The sequence below is a fragment of the Zeus faber genome, assembly GCF_960531495.2.
Source record: "Zeus faber genome assembly, chromosome: 13".
NCBI classification, from domain to species: Eukaryota; Metazoa; Chordata; class Actinopteri; order Zeiformes; family Zeidae; genus Zeus; species Zeus faber.
The window spans coordinates 4320016-4340053 of record NC_137198.1 but is presented as its reverse complement, the minus strand read 5'-3'; the positions used below and the strand labels follow the sequence as shown (position 1 = coordinate 4340053).

General features: G+C 47.8%; 1 protein-coding gene across 1 annotated transcript; it reads right to left on the bottom strand.

Moving 5' to 3' along the window:
• Window positions 1-12: 12 nt before the first annotated feature.
• Window positions 13-19928, bottom strand: znf106a (zinc finger protein 106a). The gene is made up of 21 exons (XM_080012195.1): window positions 19843-19928; window positions 18167-18228; window positions 16081-16275; window positions 12528-14453; window positions 11535-11982; window positions 10371-10440; window positions 10072-10226; window positions 9790-9850; window positions 8203-8493; window positions 7193-7904; window positions 6821-6870; window positions 5437-5582; window positions 5144-5278; window positions 4897-5013; window positions 4475-4666; window positions 3779-3841; window positions 3567-3686; window positions 3084-3155; window positions 2931-3002; window positions 2669-2809; window positions 13-1729 (listed from the first exon to the last, which is right to left on the bottom strand). Exons 1-21 carry the CDS (start codon window positions 19894-19896, stop codon window positions 1673-1675), a joined length of 5139 nt encoding a protein of 1712 aa, XP_079868321.1. The 5' UTR covers window positions 19897-19928; the 3' UTR covers window positions 13-1672.
• Window positions 19929-20038: the final 110 nt, after the last annotated feature.

Sequence of the window (20038 nt, the reverse complement as noted above, 5' to 3'; positions counted from 1 at the left end):
AGGACAAGCTGCTTGGTGATGTTGCAACAGTTTTTATTTTTAATTATTTTAACAGTTTGGATTGAAATGTCTTTTAAAAAAATCTCTTACAAGTTCACAATTTTAGTCAAAACAACAACAAAAAAAAAAACAACTGAAGAAACTCAGGAACGCCAGGTGAGAGGTCTGCAGCATGCCGTCCTCAGCCTCCTACAACAGCCAAGATAAGGTGCGTCCGTAGAACGCTTAAAGCAAGATGGCGGCTCTGAGGAGCGGCGCTCCACCCCTGAGCACGAGGTACGACTCCAGAGCTACCACCGCACCAAGTATACCGAGAGAGCATCCGCTCAGCTGTCACGTTCATTAAAACCGACTGAAAACAATGTGTTGTGCTTTCATTCAAAGATGTGCGCTCTGGAGGGGAAACTAAACTAAGTGTTTGCGTTGAAACATCTGGAAGGTGTGAGGTGTGGCATGGGAGATCAGGCCTCGTTCTGTCCCTCGTTCACTTCCCTTGGTCGCCTCCGGTCAACATCCTCCGCACCCCTTTTAAAAAAAAAAAAAAAAAAAAAAAAAAAGCAAACCTGCACCGTCGGGCGGAGGAAAGAGCTCCCGCCGACTCTGCTCGACGCTCCGTATTTAAATTAAAAAATAAAAATAAAGTCGAGTTCAAAAGGAGGAAATTCTCTCCGTGTGGCAGAACACCAGAACACACCCGGCATGAAACCAACGCAGTTAAGCTCCTCGTGTGTCCGTCGACGAGGAGGAAAAAAATGCACGCACACGCACGCACACACACACACACACACACACACACACACACACGTTCCCACGTTTTAAAAGGCACATACACACGTCTCGCTGCTCAATCACTGCAAATGTAATCTTCAAATGGCAAACTCAGATCAAGTCACACCACGCCACCACTGTCCCGTAAACACCTTAATTATCGCCGAGCAACTCAAAACGGCAAATAGGATTCCTGAGCGCTAGCCGCACCAAGGTTTCCAAAACAAAAGAGTTTTGGTTTTAAAAAGCCAAGGAAACGCCCTCGAAAAACCACCCCGTCAAAACAAAAACCAAAACGCCGGCGCGGGAAAGGCAAACGAAGCTCAGCAGAAGAAAAGAGTTGCTCAAAAATGGCACATCACAACTGCACACCCTCACGGCAACGATAAAACCACCTCTCCACCCATGCCACGCCCGAGCAGAACGGCCTTCTAAAAAAGAGAGAGAGAGCGAGCGAGGGAGCGGCGCAGCCCGTCCACCACCGGCGACGTCCGAGTTCCTTCGTTGGAAAACAAAAAAATAAAAAAAATAAAACGTACAGTCTTGTGTTTCTTTGTCTTATTGGTCAGTTGAGAAAAGAAGAACTGAATCCTTCATGGTCGAAGAAGAAGAAGAAGAAGAAGAAGAGGAGGAGGAGGGGGGGGGCGCCCGGCGGATGTCAGTTAAAACAAAGGAACCGTGCGCGGCCTCCTCCGTCAGCTTCTAGGGACGTGGTTGGATTCCAACGGCGTCGTCGTGGATGGAGTCGACAGGCCCCGCCCCCTCAAGAGAGCTGCCGGGTGCGGGGGCCTGAGAAGAGATCCCGACTCCCCCCAATATGGGAGGTAAACGGGTGGGGGGGGTGTTAGATATAAAGGAGGGTGGGGGTGGTGGAAATGGGAAATTGGGCGTTTCCCTCCGACCCTCACGGCTCTGACTTGGCGGCTTCCTCTGCGTGTTTCTGCATGTGCGTCAACATCCCCTGGAAACAAACAAACAAACAAACAAACAAACAAACAAACAAACAAACACATTAAAGTGGCAATCCGGAAGATGATTTTGGGGAATGGGGGGGGGATCCCAATTTTAATACTTTATTTATCGGGCACTTTTTGATAAACAGCCGTTCAACGTTTTGGCATTAGGCGAGCGCTCCTCCACGCGCCGTCTCCGTTTTTTTTGGTGGCAGGCTCCGCCCCTTTTCCCCGGGAAAAAGAGAGAAGCAGGCGTGGCGAACACACTGAAGCGGGCGTGGCGAACAGGATGAATCGGGCGTGGCGAACAGGATGAAGCGGGCGTGGCGAACAGGATGAAACGGGCGTGGCAAACAGGATGTATCGGGCGTTGCGAACAGGATGAAACGGGCGTGGCAACAGGATGAAGCGGGCGTGGCGAACAGGATGAAGCGGGCGTGGCGAACAGGATGAAGCGGGCGTGGCGAACAGGATGAAGCGGGCGTGGCGAACAGGATGAAGCGGGCGTGGTGAGATTATTGGCGAGAAGCCGCGTTAAATTGAGTTAAAACTTGTTTTATAAGTTGAACGGAACAGAGTCCGGCGTTAACACGGAGGCTCTAAATGCATCACGGTGCGTTCAAGTCATGCGGGGAAAGTGAACGGCGTGACTTGCTCCGCGCAAAGTCGAGATGGAAACTATCTGCAATGTTTTTACCAACGCGGCAGTTTTGTTTTCACACCAAACGTGTCGCGGCCGCACGACGCCGCCTTCGTCGAATCCGTAATGCGCCGCGCAAGGTGGTAAAGTGGCGCCGCCGGGCGCGGTCGGTCAACCGTCGGTACGGATCAACATATCCCCGGCACCTCGGGTGACGAAGACCAAAAACGAATCGACGGAGGGGCGAGCGCCTGGCCAACGGGATCGCCGCTTTGACGGAAAACAACCCCCCCGAGGGGGGCCTCACCTGCTTGGAGCCGCTGCGGAAGAACTCGTCGCAGTTTTTCCAGCGGCACTTGAGCGTCTGGAAGCCGGGGCTGGCGTGGGCGTCCAGCAGGTGCTGCTGCAGGTGCTCCACCACGCCGAAGATCAGCGAGCAGCCGTGCCACTGTCAGGGGAGGGGACAATCAACACGGCGGAACCGGGTAACTTCCGGGGGCCGCGCCGAGCGGCCCCGCCGCACGAGCACGGGCTCCGTACCCGGGGAGGGGGGAGGGGCGGGGTCTTACCGAACAGCGGTAGTTCTGCATCAGGTTGAGCTTGGTGGCCTGGACGCTGCCGTCGTAGCAGCCGGTGTAGATCTGCGGCGAGAGAGAGACAGAGCTGAGCCGAGCGGCTTTTGTCAACCTGCGCCACGGGACGGCGAGTACGAGGACGCTCACCATGCTCTTGTGGACGCTCATGCACATCACCATGTCCCGGTGTCCGCCGTACACCTGCAGCCGGTCATGTGACTGTGGAGGAGGGGGGAGGGGGAGGAGGAGGGGACACGCCCTTTGAAACATCATCCGCCAGCACTTGACATATTGCAGATGTCTATCAAAGCAGCTTGTTTTTAAGGTGGTGAAGCGGTGAAAAAAGGAGCGATGCTGACACGAGGGTCAGTTTAACAATCATTATAATAAGTTAGAAACACAGATTTTCCTTGCAATTTATTTGACGTGATAACTTCGGCAGTAAGCAGCAGCCCTGGACGCCCCCTCCTCTGATCCGCCCTCATTTCCCCGACAGAGGATCGATAAAGTTCAATGTCGCAATAAAAGAAAAAAAAACTTTATTCGTACAGCAGCGTTCACACACGACGTGCGGCTGGAAGTTCCTGACGTTTATTTTTTTTTCTCATTTCCATAGAAGAAGCTACGGACCTGGAGCTCGTAGACGCGGACCAGCTTGTCCAGGCTGGCGGTCACCATCACCTTCCCCAAGATGGCCACCACGGTGACGGCGTGGCTGTGGCCCTTGTAGATCCTCACCAGCTCTCCGGTCTGCGGCGCGGCACAGAGAGCGTGTGTTTGTCAACTCCCATCTCAAAGAGTTAAAACACCACGTCGAGGCAGGGGATTCAAACTCTACTCACGTGGATGTTGTGGGCGTGGACGGACTGGTCACTAGAGCCACTGAACACCAGGTCGTTTACCACCTGCCAAACAACAAACAAGGAAATGAAGGGAAATAAGTTCAATAGTGTGTAAAGTACTTATACAGTAGTCTGGTAGTATGAAATAAATAAATAATAAATAATAATAATAAAAAATATAATTATTAAAAAGTAATATAATAATTTATAATAATAAAATATTATAATAAAATAATCATAAAAAGGTTAATAAAGATACAACTTTATCTGGCTGAGTACTAAGTACTCACTCTTGGATACTTGCGGATAAAGTAGAGCAACAATAAAAGTGCGATCGGTGACTTAAGACCCTGTGTGTTTATTATTTTCAAACTCAACATGACATCAAAAAATAAAACACTCACTTTGAGAAGCACCTACTCATCACTTTGGGTATTGGCTTTAAATATTGTCGTTTTTTTTGTTTTATTATATTTATTTTCTATTATTTTTGCATGAATACAAATTGAAGTCACCAGTTCTATGAATGTATGAAAACAGTCAATTACTAGAGGACTGAAGATAAAAAGGAAGAAACAACAGAACCAATAAAAAGTGAGACAGCTAGACAACTTACATACAACATAGACAACATACTCTACGTCAGTTTTCCACACGGGTGTTTTAGAATCCCGCCCCCCTCCAGCCCGGGCTTACCTTCATGCAGAGCACCGTCTTGGTGTGGCCCTGCAGGGTGCGCAGCAGGAGCCCGCTGCGCCCGTCCCTCACGCTGATGGTGCTGTCGTAGGAGCCTACCAGGAGAACCTTCCGGGCCCCTTCCTGCGCCGAGGCCAGGCAGCTCACCGCCCGGGGCCCGTGGCACTCGAACACATCCAGCTGCCGGTTGTTCTGGAACACGCAGCCGCCCGGCGCGTTACCAGACACTCACATTGTTCTGACCTTCTGAGCAATATCCATTATTTGCATTTTCAGCACCTTTCCTAAAATGCTGCGATGTTTTCTTAAAACGCTGATTTCATCCTTCTCTCTTAGCAAACTCACGGGTGACTCTTTAATCCAACGGTGAGTAAAAACAGATTAGTTCTTGTTTTGTTTTTTTTTTTGTTTCTTTTGGTTACCTTGAGGTTGAAGGTGACCACCGTGCCGTTGGCCAGGCCGGCGTACAGAACCTTCCAGCGGCTGTGGAGGCAGAGCACTCGGTCCGGCAGCGAGATCTGCTGCTCAAGCAGCCGAGTCTGAACCAGGAGACACGACACGACACTCCATTCAATACACACATTTTAAGCGACTCATTTTACGAAGCCACCGACTCGTTCCCTCGCCGCCACCTCCTCCCGTTGGCTCAGACGGTGCGCGCCCCCTGACCTTCAGGCTGTAGCAGCGGATGGTCTGGTCGCTGGACCCCGAGTAGAGGCGGTGGGGCAGGCCCGGCAAAGCCGACACCAGCAGACAGTTCACCTTGGAGGTGTGGCCCTCGAACACAGACACGCATTTGTGATTCTGCGAAAAGTGAGACAGGTTGAAGGAGTTGTGAGACGGGGGGTTGTCAACAGGGTGGAGCACATGTTGTAGTGTCACATATTATATCTGGGATAATAACATGAGTCTAATATCACGTTTTTAAATGAGGAGAAGCAAGCGCGGTGTTTGTGACTCACCACCAGGTTGAAGGCCCTGACGGTGCGGTCCCCAGAGCAGGTGTAGAGGAGCCCCTTGTGGATCTGCATGCCGTTCACGGCCTCCGAGTGGCCCTCGAACGCACCCTCAGTGGGCACTTCATCCTCACCGGGGCCCGACGACACGTCTGACACAAACATTTTTGCACAAAGTGTCCCCGATTATTTTTGTATTGCAGGTAAATATTGCGTTTAAGTACTATATATTAGGTTCCAGAGCGGTATTGTGTAAAAACACGGCGGGGTCAGAGCTCTGTGATAGTGAATTCGCTTCAGCGCCAAGTTTAGGGTTTTACAATGCAGAGTTGGAATGATTTTGACAAAAATAAATACATGAATAAATACAAAATACATAAATGTTTACGCTGCCATTCAATTCAGAAATTAAATTTAAAACTATCTTAATGACTTATGGTCACATGGTCGAGGGCCTATTATTAGTAAAACTGAAAAGAAGACATAAAGACTTTTATTCCCTCATACACAACTTCCTAACTGTAAAAAGAATAAACCCTGACTAGTGTCGTGTCGTCCAATATTGTATATATACACCGATCAGCCACAACATTAACACCACCACTAATAACACTAATACTGTGTATATACATATATAGGGATGATAATAATTAACAGTTTAACTGTTAACCGACAATAAGAATCTTGACCGATCATTTAAACAGTGAAGAAAATATTATAAAAAAACAAATTATAAATTAGCAATTAAAAAAAAAGTTTGTTGCATGGTAAAAGAAAAGGAAAAATAAATTGTATGGATTCGGCCATTCAATGCAGATATTCGGGGGGCGTGCACAGGCGCATGGAGGAACTCCTGCCCCGCTCCTCCAAATAAAACAACTAAAAACGGTGTGTTTTTAGTTGTTTTATTTGGATGACAGTCTCCACGTCTCTGCGAGCAGCAGGGTAAATATACACCGAGGCTCATACATGATCCTGGAAGCCAGCTGCTGGCTCTATGAATATCTTGCCCATAAAAAGTAATTTGGGAGCACGGGGGGCTGTTTTAACACGGACACGATACAGGAACCCTCATTTAAGGTGCTTGAGGGTTTGAGATCATTTTACATTTGCCTGGAAATTCAAATTTCGAGTATCACAGAGCAATGGCTAAAATGCAGAATAATGACAATCGGCCGTGCAGATATTATAAAAATGTCACCCTTTAAATACAACACCATGTAATTGTTTCGTCTGAACGAACCATTTTGAGAAAAATACATTTCCTAAAAAACAGAAAACACTGAAAAATGAAATGACCCCAAGTTCTGCTGCCTGCTCAAACCTCAATGAAAGCAAATAATGAAATGTGACCTTTGCAGTCTGGTGTGAACGAGAGAGCTTTTCTTACCTGATGACATCTTCAACGTCTTGGCTGATTCAAGGGGCATCTGCACATCCCTGGGGGGGGGGGGGGGGGGTTTGGAAAGACATCACTATGAGAATCTCAGAGCTCCCTTCTGTTTTTACGTAGCCTCGCTGTGCACAGTCCCGGGCTCCACCATTTGATCCTGCATTGGCAGCATCCATTTTATCATGACTTTCTTTGTTCTGCCTGTTGCAAAGTGACCTTTAACATCTTCACTTCAAACGTATATATTTTTTGATAGTACAGTATTATATAGTTGAGGTCGTCTAGACGGCATATTTACAGGGCTGGACTACTTGTACCATTTTGAATTACAGACTAAAAAAATAATAATAATCTGATCCTTCCTTTTACCTCTGGCAGGGCCTGGCGGCAGAGGAGACCTCCATATCGCTGGTTGAGGTGACCTCGTTGCACGCCAGGCTGTGCGGTTCCGCACCAGAGCAGTCCGATGGAGGCGGAGCGTCCGTCTGGGGCTGCTGACAGGACACGGTGACCTCCATGGCTTCCTCCGGCTCCGAGGTGTCGATGTTCACCACCTCGGAGGGGGCAGTCAGGGAGAGCTCCACCATCTCCAGCGGGGAGTCCAGGTCCTCCTCCCGAGGGGCCCGCAGCCCCGTCCCGCCCGCTTCCTCGTCCTCCAAGGCGGTCGGAGGGGAGGAGGCGCTGGCCTGCGAGCCGCCGCTGGGCCTCCTGCGGGGTTGAATCCTCCTCTGCCTCAGGACGTCTTCCTCCACCTCTGTGTCACTGGTGGCGGGCTGCTCCGATCCCTGGGCTTTTTTCAACGCCCTCCTCTTCTTCAGTCTCCTCACGCGCTTACCGCCCCTCAGCTCGGACGGGGAGGGGGGCAGGGTCGGGGCGGCGGGGGCATCGGTGAGGCTTGCAGCTTCAGAGCTCCTCCGGCTGCCAGTGAGCTGCTCCAGGTGGAGCTTGGAGTCGGGCGGAGAGGCCGGACAGTCCCTGCTGGTTTGCACCGCCCTCTCGACCAGGTGCACTTCCTGCCGGGGCTCTGCTTGGCAAAGCTCAGGCCTCCTTTCAGTCCACATCTGGCTGCTGTGGCCCGCGTCTGTAAATTATTTGAGAGACTACAATGAATCTAGTGACAAATGGATTTAGAGAAAATTGCAGCAGTTTGTGCCTGATTGATTTCACATTTTGGTTAGACGAAGAGAAAAAAAAATCACTTGGTATAGAGAATAAGAAGGAAAAAATAACTTATAAATGAATAAATGAGTAGAGCCCGGGTGGGCGATATTAACAACATAATTTTGTGATATCTTAACGGCTTATTGTATCGTTTGGGTTTTGTGCATAGAAAGCTGCAAACAGAAAACAGATTCATCCGACGGGTGGAATGGTGATACCTGGGTGGGAGGCTTCGTGCGGGGGGGCTGGCAGCTTGGGGGTGGTGCTGCGCGGAAAGGCGACGTGATTCTCCACCGGCTCTGGGCTGATGTGGACGGGGGAAAGAGGCTCGTGCTTGACCACCACATGGGGAGTGGGAAGCCTGGCGGGGGGAGGGGAGCCACCGCGGGGGGGCTGGCTGGCTTGGCAGGGGTGGGGGAGGTCAGCGTTTGTGGCAGTGTTTGTCTGGAATTCTGCTGAATCCCTCGCTTCATCCTTCACTTTGGGCTGAGCGGCATCTTCAAAACCACCTGGGAGGAAACCACAGTAGTACAGCAGAAGTGAACCTCAAAACCTCCCACAGGTGATCGGCTGTGATAGACACAACAAGTGAATAGTTTGCTCTGGGGGCTTACAGGGTATGAACACCTCCACAAACAAACTGAAAATAGTCATTGTTTTTTTTATTTTTCTAAACTCATCTTCTGGCTGGAATAGTTCTGTTTTGTCTTGTGTCCAATAATAATAATACTAATAGCTTTATTTATACAGCACCTTTAAAAACAGTGAAAGTGTTTTGACGGATAAATAAAAGCAGAGTCCTCAGATCATGAATTTAACAGGCAAAGGAACATAAATAAACATGAATAACATTAATCCATGAATTAAAAATAGAAAATAAAAAAAGTAAAGAAAGGGGGCGACATAACATAAATGGCGGTGTTGCCCACCTAAGAACTGCTTTGTGTAGGGGAGCGTATCGGGGACCGATTATGCTTTTTCTTATTTTCTGTATATGATGCTACAACGTGGATGTTCATATCAGACTTAAGTGTCAAATGATGAAAACTAAAATAATAGTAAACTAACGACAAAGTAATCACTGTGACCAAAACGCTCTGAACGCTCCGTTCCCAAAGGTTTTTTCTACTCCGCCTGAGCTGACGTCAGCTCGCCCAGGATTTCTTCTACATGAAACAAAAGACCCCTGCGTCTGAGTCCCGGTGCGTCGCCGTGCGGCATCTGTCTCACACAAGTCTGCAGTACGGCAACCAAAGCCGGAGCTAACTCTTAAAAGAGGCCTTGTAGATCTAATATGAGTGAAGATTCAGCAACTGGGTTGATTTTTTCTCACCTCAAATTGGTTCAGAAACAGATCGCAGTGGACTGATAAGGTGAAATCAGTGAAAGTTTAGGGAGTAAATAAAACAGAGCCTGAGGTAAAGCTCAAACCCCCTTGGCTCAGAACTAGGGGCTCGGCTGCTCATCACAATTAAAGCTACACACACAGAAAACAGCCCGTTTTGGAACAGTCCGGGTTTAGAGGTATGTCACAATGGTTCGAATGCATCATCTGAGTGGTATTTTCAGTAACATGTTTTGGGGACATCAGAAACCTATATTAACATGTGTAAAAATTAGCATAATAGGTCCCCTTTAATGTAAGTCTCATCTAAATTGAAGTTGCCATGAAGTACATTGAATGTACTTCATGGTACTTCATGGCAACTACATCAAAACTGCACTTATCAGATACACCAGTGAATCATCCAAGAGGTTAGTGAGTGTGGAAGAAAATGTATAATATGGGCATCTGGCATTGTTACCTTGCATCCCTTTGAGCAGCTCAATCCTCTTGTTTCTCAGTGTGCCCATCTCCGTGCTGACCTGAGGGAGCATTCACCCAAAATACAGCCGTCAGACAAAAATGTACTGAATACATTTGACGGACAGAAACAGAACAACATGTTAAATCATGTCAGATTGTTCAGACAGCAATTCAAGCACAGTCAGAAGCGGTTCAGTGAGGTTGTGCCGTGAACAGTTGTGAATGATTGGCACCGACATTTTAGGCCGGCTGATCATTCCTTCCTGTTGCGTGGACCAACCTGCTGCTTGAGCACCATGAGGCGCTGCACCTCCATGTAGGCAGCCTGCAGTGTGGCCCGGGCCTGGATCAGGTTGTTGTCCACAGTCTGCAGGGAGTGACTCAGCTCCTCCTCACGCAGGGACACCGCCAAAAGCTGGTCCACCTGGAAACGCTCTGTGCGGCGTCCAGAAACACACACACAGGGTGAAGGAAGTGCCACAGGAAAGCAGCGGCTTTAGCGCTGCTACATTTGGTTGCATTTTATAAAAAAACTGCATGCCCCCTGTACCCAAAAATCCTAATATTGTTTTTACAAACCTCTCTTGGATTTGACCTTCATTCTTTTATTCTTTCTTTCCAAACTGGGAATCTCTGGTGTTGGAATATCCTAAAAGAAAATAATTATACCAGTGTCAGAGCTTCATGATGTCAACAAGTTTTTGTGTTTCACAAAATTCAAAAGTTATTGATTGAAATACGTTTATACAGATGCAGTGTGGTGGCCTTCGAGGTAGTGTGGTGGCCTTAGAGGCAATGTGGTGGCCTTGGAGTCAGTGTGGTGGCCTTGGAGGCAGTGTGGTGGCCTTAGAGGCAGTGTGGTGGCCTTGGAGGCAGTGTGGTGGCCTTGGAGGCAGTGTGGTGGCCTTAGAGGCAGTGTGGTGGCCTTGGAGGCAGTGTGGTGGCCTTAGAGGCAGTGTGGTGGCCTTAGAGGCAGTGTGGTGGCCTTTGTAGGCAGTGTGGTGGCCTTGGAGGCAGTGTGGTGGCCTTGGAGGCAGTGTGGTGGCCTTAGAGGTAGTGTGGTGGCCTTGGAGGCAGTGTGGTGGCCTTGGAGGCAGTGTGGTGGCCTTGGAGGCAGTGTGGTGGCCTTAGAGGCAGTGTGGTGGCCTTGGAGGCAGTGTGGTGGCCTTGGAGGCAGTGTGGTGGCCTTAGAGGCAGTGTGGTGGCCTTAGAGGCAGTGTGGTGGCCTTGGAGGCAGTGTGGTGGCCTTGGAGGCAGTGTGGTGGCCTTAGAGGCAGTGTGGTGGCCTTAGAGGCAGTGTGGTGGCCTTTGTAGGCAGTGTGGTGGCCTTGGAGGCAGTGTGGTGGCCTTGGAGGCAGTGTGGTGGCCTTAGAGGTAGTGTGGTGGCCTTGGAGGCAGTGTGGTGGCCTTGGAGGCAGTGTGGTGGCCTTGGAGGCAGTGTGGTGGCCTTAGAGGTAGTGTGGTGGCCTTGGAGGCAGTGTGGTGGCCTTGGAGGCAGTGTGGTGGCCTTGGAGGCAGTGTGGTGGCCTTAGAGGCAGTGTGGTGGCCTTAGAGGCAGTGTGGTGGCCTTAGAGGTAGTGTGGTGGCCTTGGAGGCAGTGTGGTGGCCTTGGAGGCAGTGTGGTGGCCTTGGAGGCAGTGTGGTGGCCTTGGAGGCAGTGTGGTGGCCTTGGAGGCTATGTGATATTGAGCCATTTCCACCACCATTTCCTATACATTTTCCCTCCTTGCCCAGCATGCCTACCCCAGCTGCCCTACGTTTCTTCCCTGGTCCCTGGGCGTCATACAGCTCAGTCCCTGAACTGCTGTCCCCTAAGGCAGAATCGGATCTCTGGAGGGCTTTGACTCTGCCTTTCTGGACTCCCTCACCAGGCTGTTGATTGGTTCTGCTTCCCGGGGCTGTCGCTGAGCTCGGGCTATAGACTGTTTCCAGCTGCTCTGGGCTGAAGATCTCTGGCTGACTGAGACTTTCTCCATTAACAGCGTCCCCGGAGACGTGGGGAGGGAACAGACTGTGAGAAGACCCAGTGCGACTGGGGGCGACACTGCTCTCTGATAAGCTGCGCTTGCGAGTGGTGACTGGTAGGGTGCCGTCCATTAGCGACTCCCACTGGAAACCCTGCAGCAGGGTCACGTCGTCTTCCTCCTGGCATTGCTCCTCGTGGTCGTAGGAAACCATCTCTATCCCAAACCTACAGAATGGCAGGACACAACACACTTCAAAACCCAGAAACGGGACCGAGATCCTCTAGTGGCCCTTCTCTGTTAACAAACAATTATGCCAGTAGGGACAAGTTGTACTGCACATAACTGCTGTATTTCACTGTCCAGAAAAATTGTGTTGTTAGTAAGGATGCTGGTTTCTTAAAATAATAAAACGGGGGGGAAAAAATAATTTGGAGGAAAAAAGCAATGTCTGCGATATTAACTTGAAGAGAGATCTGAAGACCGATACGGACTGTGATTTTAACTCCTAAAAATATCAGTCGATATCTATCAACCTTCTCAGATTCATCACATTGACCTTTAAAGTTTGAAAAGAACATCTCAACTACACATGCTTTGAAAGAGTACTATACTAAACAAATACTATGACCACAGATAACTTTTAACCCATAAGTGGTGGACATACTTTTGAAGTTTTTGAGATCATTATCTTGCAATATATCGCAGTTGATCCACTGGTTTATCACAGTTATCATATTCCTGTGTTTCACGACCTCAAGGAGGAACATACCTTGGCATTCCTTTCCCTTGCCCTTGCTTCTTCCTGACCTCCTGGTACACCTGCTCCCAGTTCACATTACGGCGAGACCCCGAGGAGCTGATAAGCTGCCGCACTGTCGGCTTAAGCCCCGATTCCTTTTCCGTCTCGCCTTTCCGAGATTCGCTCACGTTCCGGACACGCCTGGCGCTGTTCAGATTGGGCTCGTGGCTTCCTGTTTTGCCCTTGGAGTTGATGTGTTTGGTCAGGTCGCGTTTCAGCACAGGAGGCAGGCCCAGCTTGGAGAGACTCTGAGCGCCAGATCCAGAAGCATTTTGCGCATCCTCCCCAGCCTGCGCGGCCTCGTCAGAGCCCTCCAGGCCGCCTGCCTCGTCAGAGACCTCCAGGCCGCCTGCCTCCGATGCTCTACTACTGCCCTCCTCCTGGTCTCCCTCACCCATGGTCACCAGCTCTGAGCCGCTAATGCTGGAGGTGGTGACTTGCACCGATTGGAGAATCTGGCTGCTGTCTGCTGGTGACACGACCTCCATGTTCTCCTCACCACAGGGAGAAACTCTGATCAAGTTGGGGAGAGGGTCTATAACACTGTCCTGGCTGCAGTTATTTTCCTTGTTTGCTCCGACCTGGCTGTCCACTCCATCCTTTATCCGCTCCTCCACTATATGAAGAGCCGCATCCGCAATATGAAGAGCTGCATCTGCAATATTTTCGCTAGAGAGATCAGTCGAGCCCCTCATTTCCAACACTGTCTCTTTGGATTTATGAATCTTTTCTGACCGTTTCTGTTCCTGCCTCAACTGTAGCGGCCCAGCAGTTGAAAATCTTGAGTGTTGCTTTGAGGCCGCCTTAGGCTGCTTTTGCTGCGGAGTGGGGAGGGTATTCAGTTTGGCTTTGCACCAGGAAATCATGGACAGCTTCCTGTCATTCTGCTCCGACGGCTTATCTGCCTTCTGCTTGGACGGGCCAGGGGAGGTGGTGTTATGGCCTTCTCTGTTCATGCTGCCACTTCTGCTGCCGCTGTTGCTTTTGTCTCTGTGCTTCCGGCTTGAGCGCTGCTGCTTCTTCCTTTCACCGCAAGGGTGCACGTGTTTACTTTTCTCCTCAAACTGGGACTGCCTGCTGAAGGTGCTGGCATCTGGTGCCTTTTCTTGTTTCTGAGGTGTCGGCACATCCAGGTGTCTCTCTGAGGTGCTGGTGTGGGTTTCTTTTTGTGGTAGAGGGTCAAAAGTCTTTGTGGGAGGATAAGGTGACCAGCGAAAGGCCTTGTCCAGCTTTGGATTGCTTCCGAAGGTCTTTGGGCTTATGTCGCCGTCGTAGATACATTCCTCACTGGGCCCCTCTCCGTAGTAATGGCCATCACCCAGTCGGCCCCCTTGACTTTTGCACTGACTCGGAATCTGCCCTAAAGAACGAGAGAAATACGTCTGTGGGGATGCTTGGCTGGCAAGAGGCCCAAGGAGGCTGAGGGCCCGGTTGGAGAACTGGGGGATGTTGTTCCGGCCATAGACACCGTTGCTGCTCCCTCGGTTGCTCAGCCATGGATGTCGACCTCTCGGACTGCCGGAGAAGGCGCCCTTATCCCACTGGATGTCGCCCCCTCTCTGCCCGCGATGTGAGCTTCCGACGGCCCACTCTCCGGACTGCCAGCTGCTGAGGTCGGGGGGCTCCTGAGCGTGCCAAGTGGCACTCTTTCCCTGCTTGCCGTGTTGTCCGGGCCTGGAATCAGCGAAGGCCCCTCCTCCACGGCGCCCAGACGGGTTGTTCCCATTCCATGCACCCTGGCAGCTAGACCCGGCGTAGCCCCTGGGGGGCTGTCGCCTCCCACCGTCGAGTTGGAAACGCTCCTTTGCCTCTTTCAACCTCTGCTGAAACTCCCGCTTCCTCCTCTGATCCTCCTCCTCCCGCACTTGCTTTGCGGTGGCGGCCTCCTCCTCTTTTCTGGTGAAAACAGGATATTTGTTCAGAAAGGTCAATTTACCGCTATGTTTGACAACTGTTACCCAGAGCCACATTAACTTATCTCGAAGGAAAATTCCTGTATTTTTAGGGATTTCCTTTAAAAACAGGATTCCAATTGAAATGCCAACTTTGCACACTGATGTCAACACTTACAAGTTTGAAGGGCTATGGAAAAGCGACTTAAAAATAGAAATGTCATTTGAGCCTCACAAAACATGAAAAAAACCCTGATAATCTGCATAGCAATTGTAGCGCTTGCAGTCAAGCTAGCAGGCGTGAGGCCTTGGGTCGCGCTCCGACCTACAACACTGACCTCAGGGGGACGATGGGGAGGGACAAGTTGTGGCATGTGACCGTCTGACAGCTGCTCAACAGCTTTCGCCCACAATTGCCCCCACACATTTCACACTTTCCCAACCTGTGATTGGAAGTCACTCAAGACTTTCCTTGGGTGATAAGATGAATCGAGGTTGGTCATGTGTGCTCAGCACAACAAAGTTAGGAGACTCTTTCAAACAGATGATGCTTCTTTATCTGGATATTTGAAATAGTGATCTCTTTCACCTCTTCTCAAGGAGAAGAAGAATAAATTGAAGCTATTCATTGGTGATTTATGGGACATAGTTAGAAGTAATAATTTGGAAATAATAAGAACGATATTTGTCATTAGTAGCACATTTTTCCATTTCATTTCAAAACCAGAGTTAAGGTAAATATCAGGATATAGCCAAATACTCTTTTTTGGTTCTGAGGAGGACTCGGAACCTTTACACTTACGAAGACATTTTACGTATAAATGAAGCTGTGACAGACCATGATGCAGCGTGGGAGTAACCAACTGTTCCAAAAGGATCAGGGCACAGATTTCAGACGTGTTGGATTGGCCCATCGGCTCATGCAGGTTAAAAATTGTAACGTTTTTTTGATTTTAGACTCCCTGTTAAAAAGGACGCTGCAGAAAATTACCCGACCCTTTTAAATGTAAAATATGAACATTTTGTAAAAATTTTGGGCAACATGTGTTAAAAATCTATTTCTGAAAATGTCAGAACATGGAAGGCGTCACCACGCGACCCCACCCTTGATCTTTGATGCGCCCGCTAAGGGGGCATCAGTCAGGCATCAGACTTCAGTCAGACAATGTCTGAACTTTCAGTGAGTGAGTGAGTGTGGAGTCATTTTTATTTTAGGCCGAAGTCCTGACATACGATTCTGTCCTCTCTGCTCCATGTGAGCAGCTCAGCTAAATGAGACCCGTGAGCTCCACTCAGCAGCATGTGACTATACATAGCCAACAGATAGTGATAGTCACCAGTTTAGGAGCATCTCAGGTGTTTTCTTGGTTAAGTAGGCCACTAAAGTCATGTGAAAGTTGATATGGAAGAAGCTGCACAGTGAATGAAATAAAATATCGAAACTTCCAAACACGAGCCAAAACATAACAAGCTGCAATTATTATTCAATAACAAGGTATTCTGCCACTGTACAGAATTCCCACCGCACACTGTGTTTTTTGTTATTCAACTATTCAAAATAGACGTATTTTTACTTAACAATTTACACATGTTCATACTGTGGCAACTTAATAGCAACTTCAATTTCTTACCGAATCATCTCCTTTCTCCTCTCGATCAAGTCCACCAGCGTCTGATCAAAGTACTCCAAGTCTTGGTCGTTCCCGATGATGTTGTCTTCAGCGGCCTCCACATTCCGCTTGTGCGTGGGGTCGGAGATGTGGCTGGCGTAGTCTGTGAGGCTCACCACCGTCACCCTGCACACGTTGCACTCGTGTCCGCAGTCCCTGGGGTGGGAAGGGCACAGCGGGTGTTCAATGGTTCCTTCGGGCATGGCTCCGATGTCGTTTGTTCTGGTTGATCAGCCTGCAGAGCCTTCGAGCAGTGCCGAGGCTCTACCTTACGGTACTTAAAACTCAAAATATAACAAGGAGAGGAGATTACTCAACAATCCTTTACAAAAAAAAAAAAAAAGAGCTTTAAATTTTTGGTAATCCTATATATATCTAGATCTCATAGATCAGGAGGTAAACTAACTTGTAATTTCTCGTGTTTTCAAAAAAATAATTAAAATTAAGAGCTTGAACTTCCTGATCTATTTCCTGTCTTTGTCCTTCAGGAGACCATGGGTGGCAGGGCGAGGGCAGCGGAGAGAGCTGGGGCTGCATCCGGGCAGCATGCTAATGGAGCCGCGGACGTACAGCCGCCACAACAAGCCACGTAGCACGGAGCTGGGACGCGCCCCCGGCCTAGAACGTTCTCATGGTGGTGTCCGCTGCACACTGAGGCTCTACGGAACAGCGAGTCTGGTTTTTCCCCTCGAACGACTCCCTGCGAGCCAGGACCCAACCCCCCACCCAAGCCAACCTGTTATTACGCTCACCATAACACATCGATGCTGTGGACCAATCCCGGGGCCCGCGTAACCAGAGCCCAGTGCAGCTGCACATAATCCTCACTTAAAAACCTCTCCCGAGTATGTCACGCCACGGATCTGAGAGAGGACGTGACTTTGCTGGCCGCGCTTCAAATTTCTCCTCAAAAACTGTGTCATGGCAAGTTGCCATTTGGTGAACACTCGTGCAACTCTGCAGCAGTAGAGTTTTTATTTTCCATTATGGTCTCAACATTTACAATTTGGGGGAAAAAAAGAACTGTTGCTTGGAAGTCAAAGGAGCGATAGCATTTCAGCATAAACCCTCGCTATGACCAAAATCGAGTCTCATTCAGTATGGCCTACTGGAAACATCTGTTTTCAGTTTTAAGGACTCGCTAATGTACACGATGGAAGACACTACACTTTGTAGACACTACACCAAAGCTGAACATGTCAATTTTAAATATATTACATTCACCCTGCAATGATGTCTGTAAAAAGATAATTCAATTGAAATTTGTTTCGATGCACCCTTGCCAGCTATTTATCTTCCTTGCATTCACAAAATATATATATATATATATATAATATACACCCAGTTCCACTGTGTTGTATGTTAGAAAGTGCTGACAACATGTGTGGATCTACTGAAGCACTGGATGCGATTTTTGGTTTTGGAAGATTGCTTGGAAAATTTGATTTAAAAATAAAATTATTTAATTACCCATTTTAAAAAAGAAAAAAGGAACGTTACTGGATCCTAAACATCTATATGCTGTGACCTACATGTTTCCAAGTTACTGACAAGTCACACATACATGGGTAATCTACATGGGAGTCACGAGACAAGGCGGCTGTTGTTCCGGGGAGATTGTGTCTAAATATACGAGACAGCTGGTCCTCGGCGGGTTTGGCAGATAACAGTTATGCACACGTGTCCACACGCACACGTGCCCAGTGATCAAGACACGACTGGCCCAAGCTCCAAAAATCAAAGCTGTGACCTTTAAATGCTTCTCTCGGTCATGAGTTCAATAAGAAAGCATGTGCAGCGTGGTTCATGCTTTATCAGAAGTGGAATTCATCGGCAGCAATAATCAATTATGATTGGTTAGGTAGTAATGTGGGGTATTAACCATAGCTGGTAGTTATGAATGGATTGGAAGAAATTGTGTTTGTGGTCTCCGCTCACCACGACATTGTGAAATACAGTATTTCATTTATTTTGCATTTTTTGATCACATCTCCACTGGCCGGACAAAATGAATTTACGTGCAAGCGGTTTGAATCGCTGAACTCACCGTCCCTTCAGCTTCTCCAGCTCTCTGTGGTGTAACATGCTCCTTATATGCTCTTCCATCTCCTGCAAACAAGTGATGCAGACACACATTAAAAATACAACTGCCCCACTGGGCACCAAGCCCATCCCTAGATGCAGTGAGAGATGTTTGCTGTTCTGCCAATTTCTAGCTTTACAATTTATAATTCAGTTTAAATTTAGTGTTTTGTAGGCCTTTTTTATCAAATGTGAAGCTTAAGCCACAGTAATACTAAATAAGAATATTATTTTAGTTCTCTTTTGACTGAATGCAAGTAATAAATTGCCAAGATATAAAATTAAATCTCTACTACCATTACATTACCCTCAGTCACTAGGTTTTGTTAAATCACAGGTGGATATGCCATGTCTCCGTGACTTGGCAAACCAACCAATCAGATATTTGGAAAACATTATTTCGATGTTGCCTTCATTTTCATGGTTCAATAAGCGGACAAAATGAAATACTTTTATATTTGGAGTCTGGGGAGAAGAGGTGCAACTAGTTGTTGGGGGCAGGAGGAGAAGCTGTCACTGTATCCATCGAGGACTCATTCTGAAAGGTGTGACATCGAACATGGTTCCACAGTCCCCACTCTATCAGTGCAGAGCAGTTCATGGGGATTGGTCCTTATTTTCTTCTTGATTTTTTTAAAATTGTTAAATAGAGAGCCAATAAAAGTTCTAATGTAATGCGCTTTATAAATAAAGTGTAACTTGACTTAATGTACCAGTTCCATCTATCAGCATCTTCCCTGCATGCTTTGTGTTGATTTTTACCAGTGGTGGCGCTGAGCCGCATCTTTTGTCTGTAATGCCGATTTTAAATAACAATAAAAATAATTTGCAAAGAAACGTTAATATTATGATCAGTTTGGTGAGTGTTATTAGAGAACGGTTGTATATTTAAGGTAAAAGCTCAAAAAAACATGTTCTAGTGCGCAACACCTGTTAAATGATTTTATTGAGGAATATAGAGTAAACATGACATTTAATATATTCATAACACAAATTATCCCAGAAAAACAGAGACACTTTGAGACACACATGTAATAAAAAGGGCCTTAACTATTATTTTGACAATTGTTTGAGAATTGCTTGGAGTAGTTCAAGACAAATAATTTCAGACCAATAACTCAAAGAGGAATAATGATTGAAAATGATTCCCTGAGGTATGATCGTGATCGTCAAGGTCTGAAACGATAACTGAAATTGAGTATAATAGTTACTTATTTTAATCAAATGCATTTTGATTTTTAATTATACTATTTGATTGCCGTCTATTAAGGTAAAGCACTTTGAGTTGTACTGTATGTTATGTATGAAAGGTGCTATACAAATAAAGATTCACGTTGCCCTCATTTCTACTACTCAACCCTCCCTCCCATCCACGTTCCTCCATAAAGGAAACAACTAGTACCCCTCCCCCACCCCCGCCGCCACTCAGCGACCAATTTTGCTTGTGAATCCATCAATCTAAGTACAACAGGTAAACAATGGTATATTTAGGTATAGGTTAGAAACAAAGAATGGTGCTATGAAGTATTGCTAACCCCATATATGAGTTGAATCTACCTCCCACCCTGATTTGTATTTGTTGACTTGCTTAGCCTGCCAGGAGCATTGACACATGGTTCTGCCTACATCCGGCTAAATTACCTGCTTGGAGCTGCAGACCATTTCACATAGAATGCACTTCCTCTCTCTAGCCATTTTGGAAATAGGTGGATTTCAGGCCATTACTGTAAATGGGGAGAAAAAAAAAAACATTAGCCCTATTTTATGCAAATACATATAAATGTAGTCAGTTCATAAACACTGCCCTGGATTATCAATAGTCAGGTTGAACCATAGT

Coding starts and splice junctions, on each gene's coding strand:
- znf106a (XM_080012195.1), bottom strand. CDS start 19,896: ATGGCTAGAGAGAGGAAGTGCATTCTATGTGAAATGGTCTGCAGCTCC. Junction 3,687..3,778: donor TCCACGCCCACAACATCCAC/GTGAGTAGAGTT, acceptor GCCGCGCCGCAG/ACCGGAGAGCTGGTGAGGAT. Junction 1,730..2,668: donor TCCGCAGCGGCTCCAAGCAG/GTGAGGCCCCCC, acceptor GTTTGTTTCCAG/GGGATGTTGACGCACATGCA.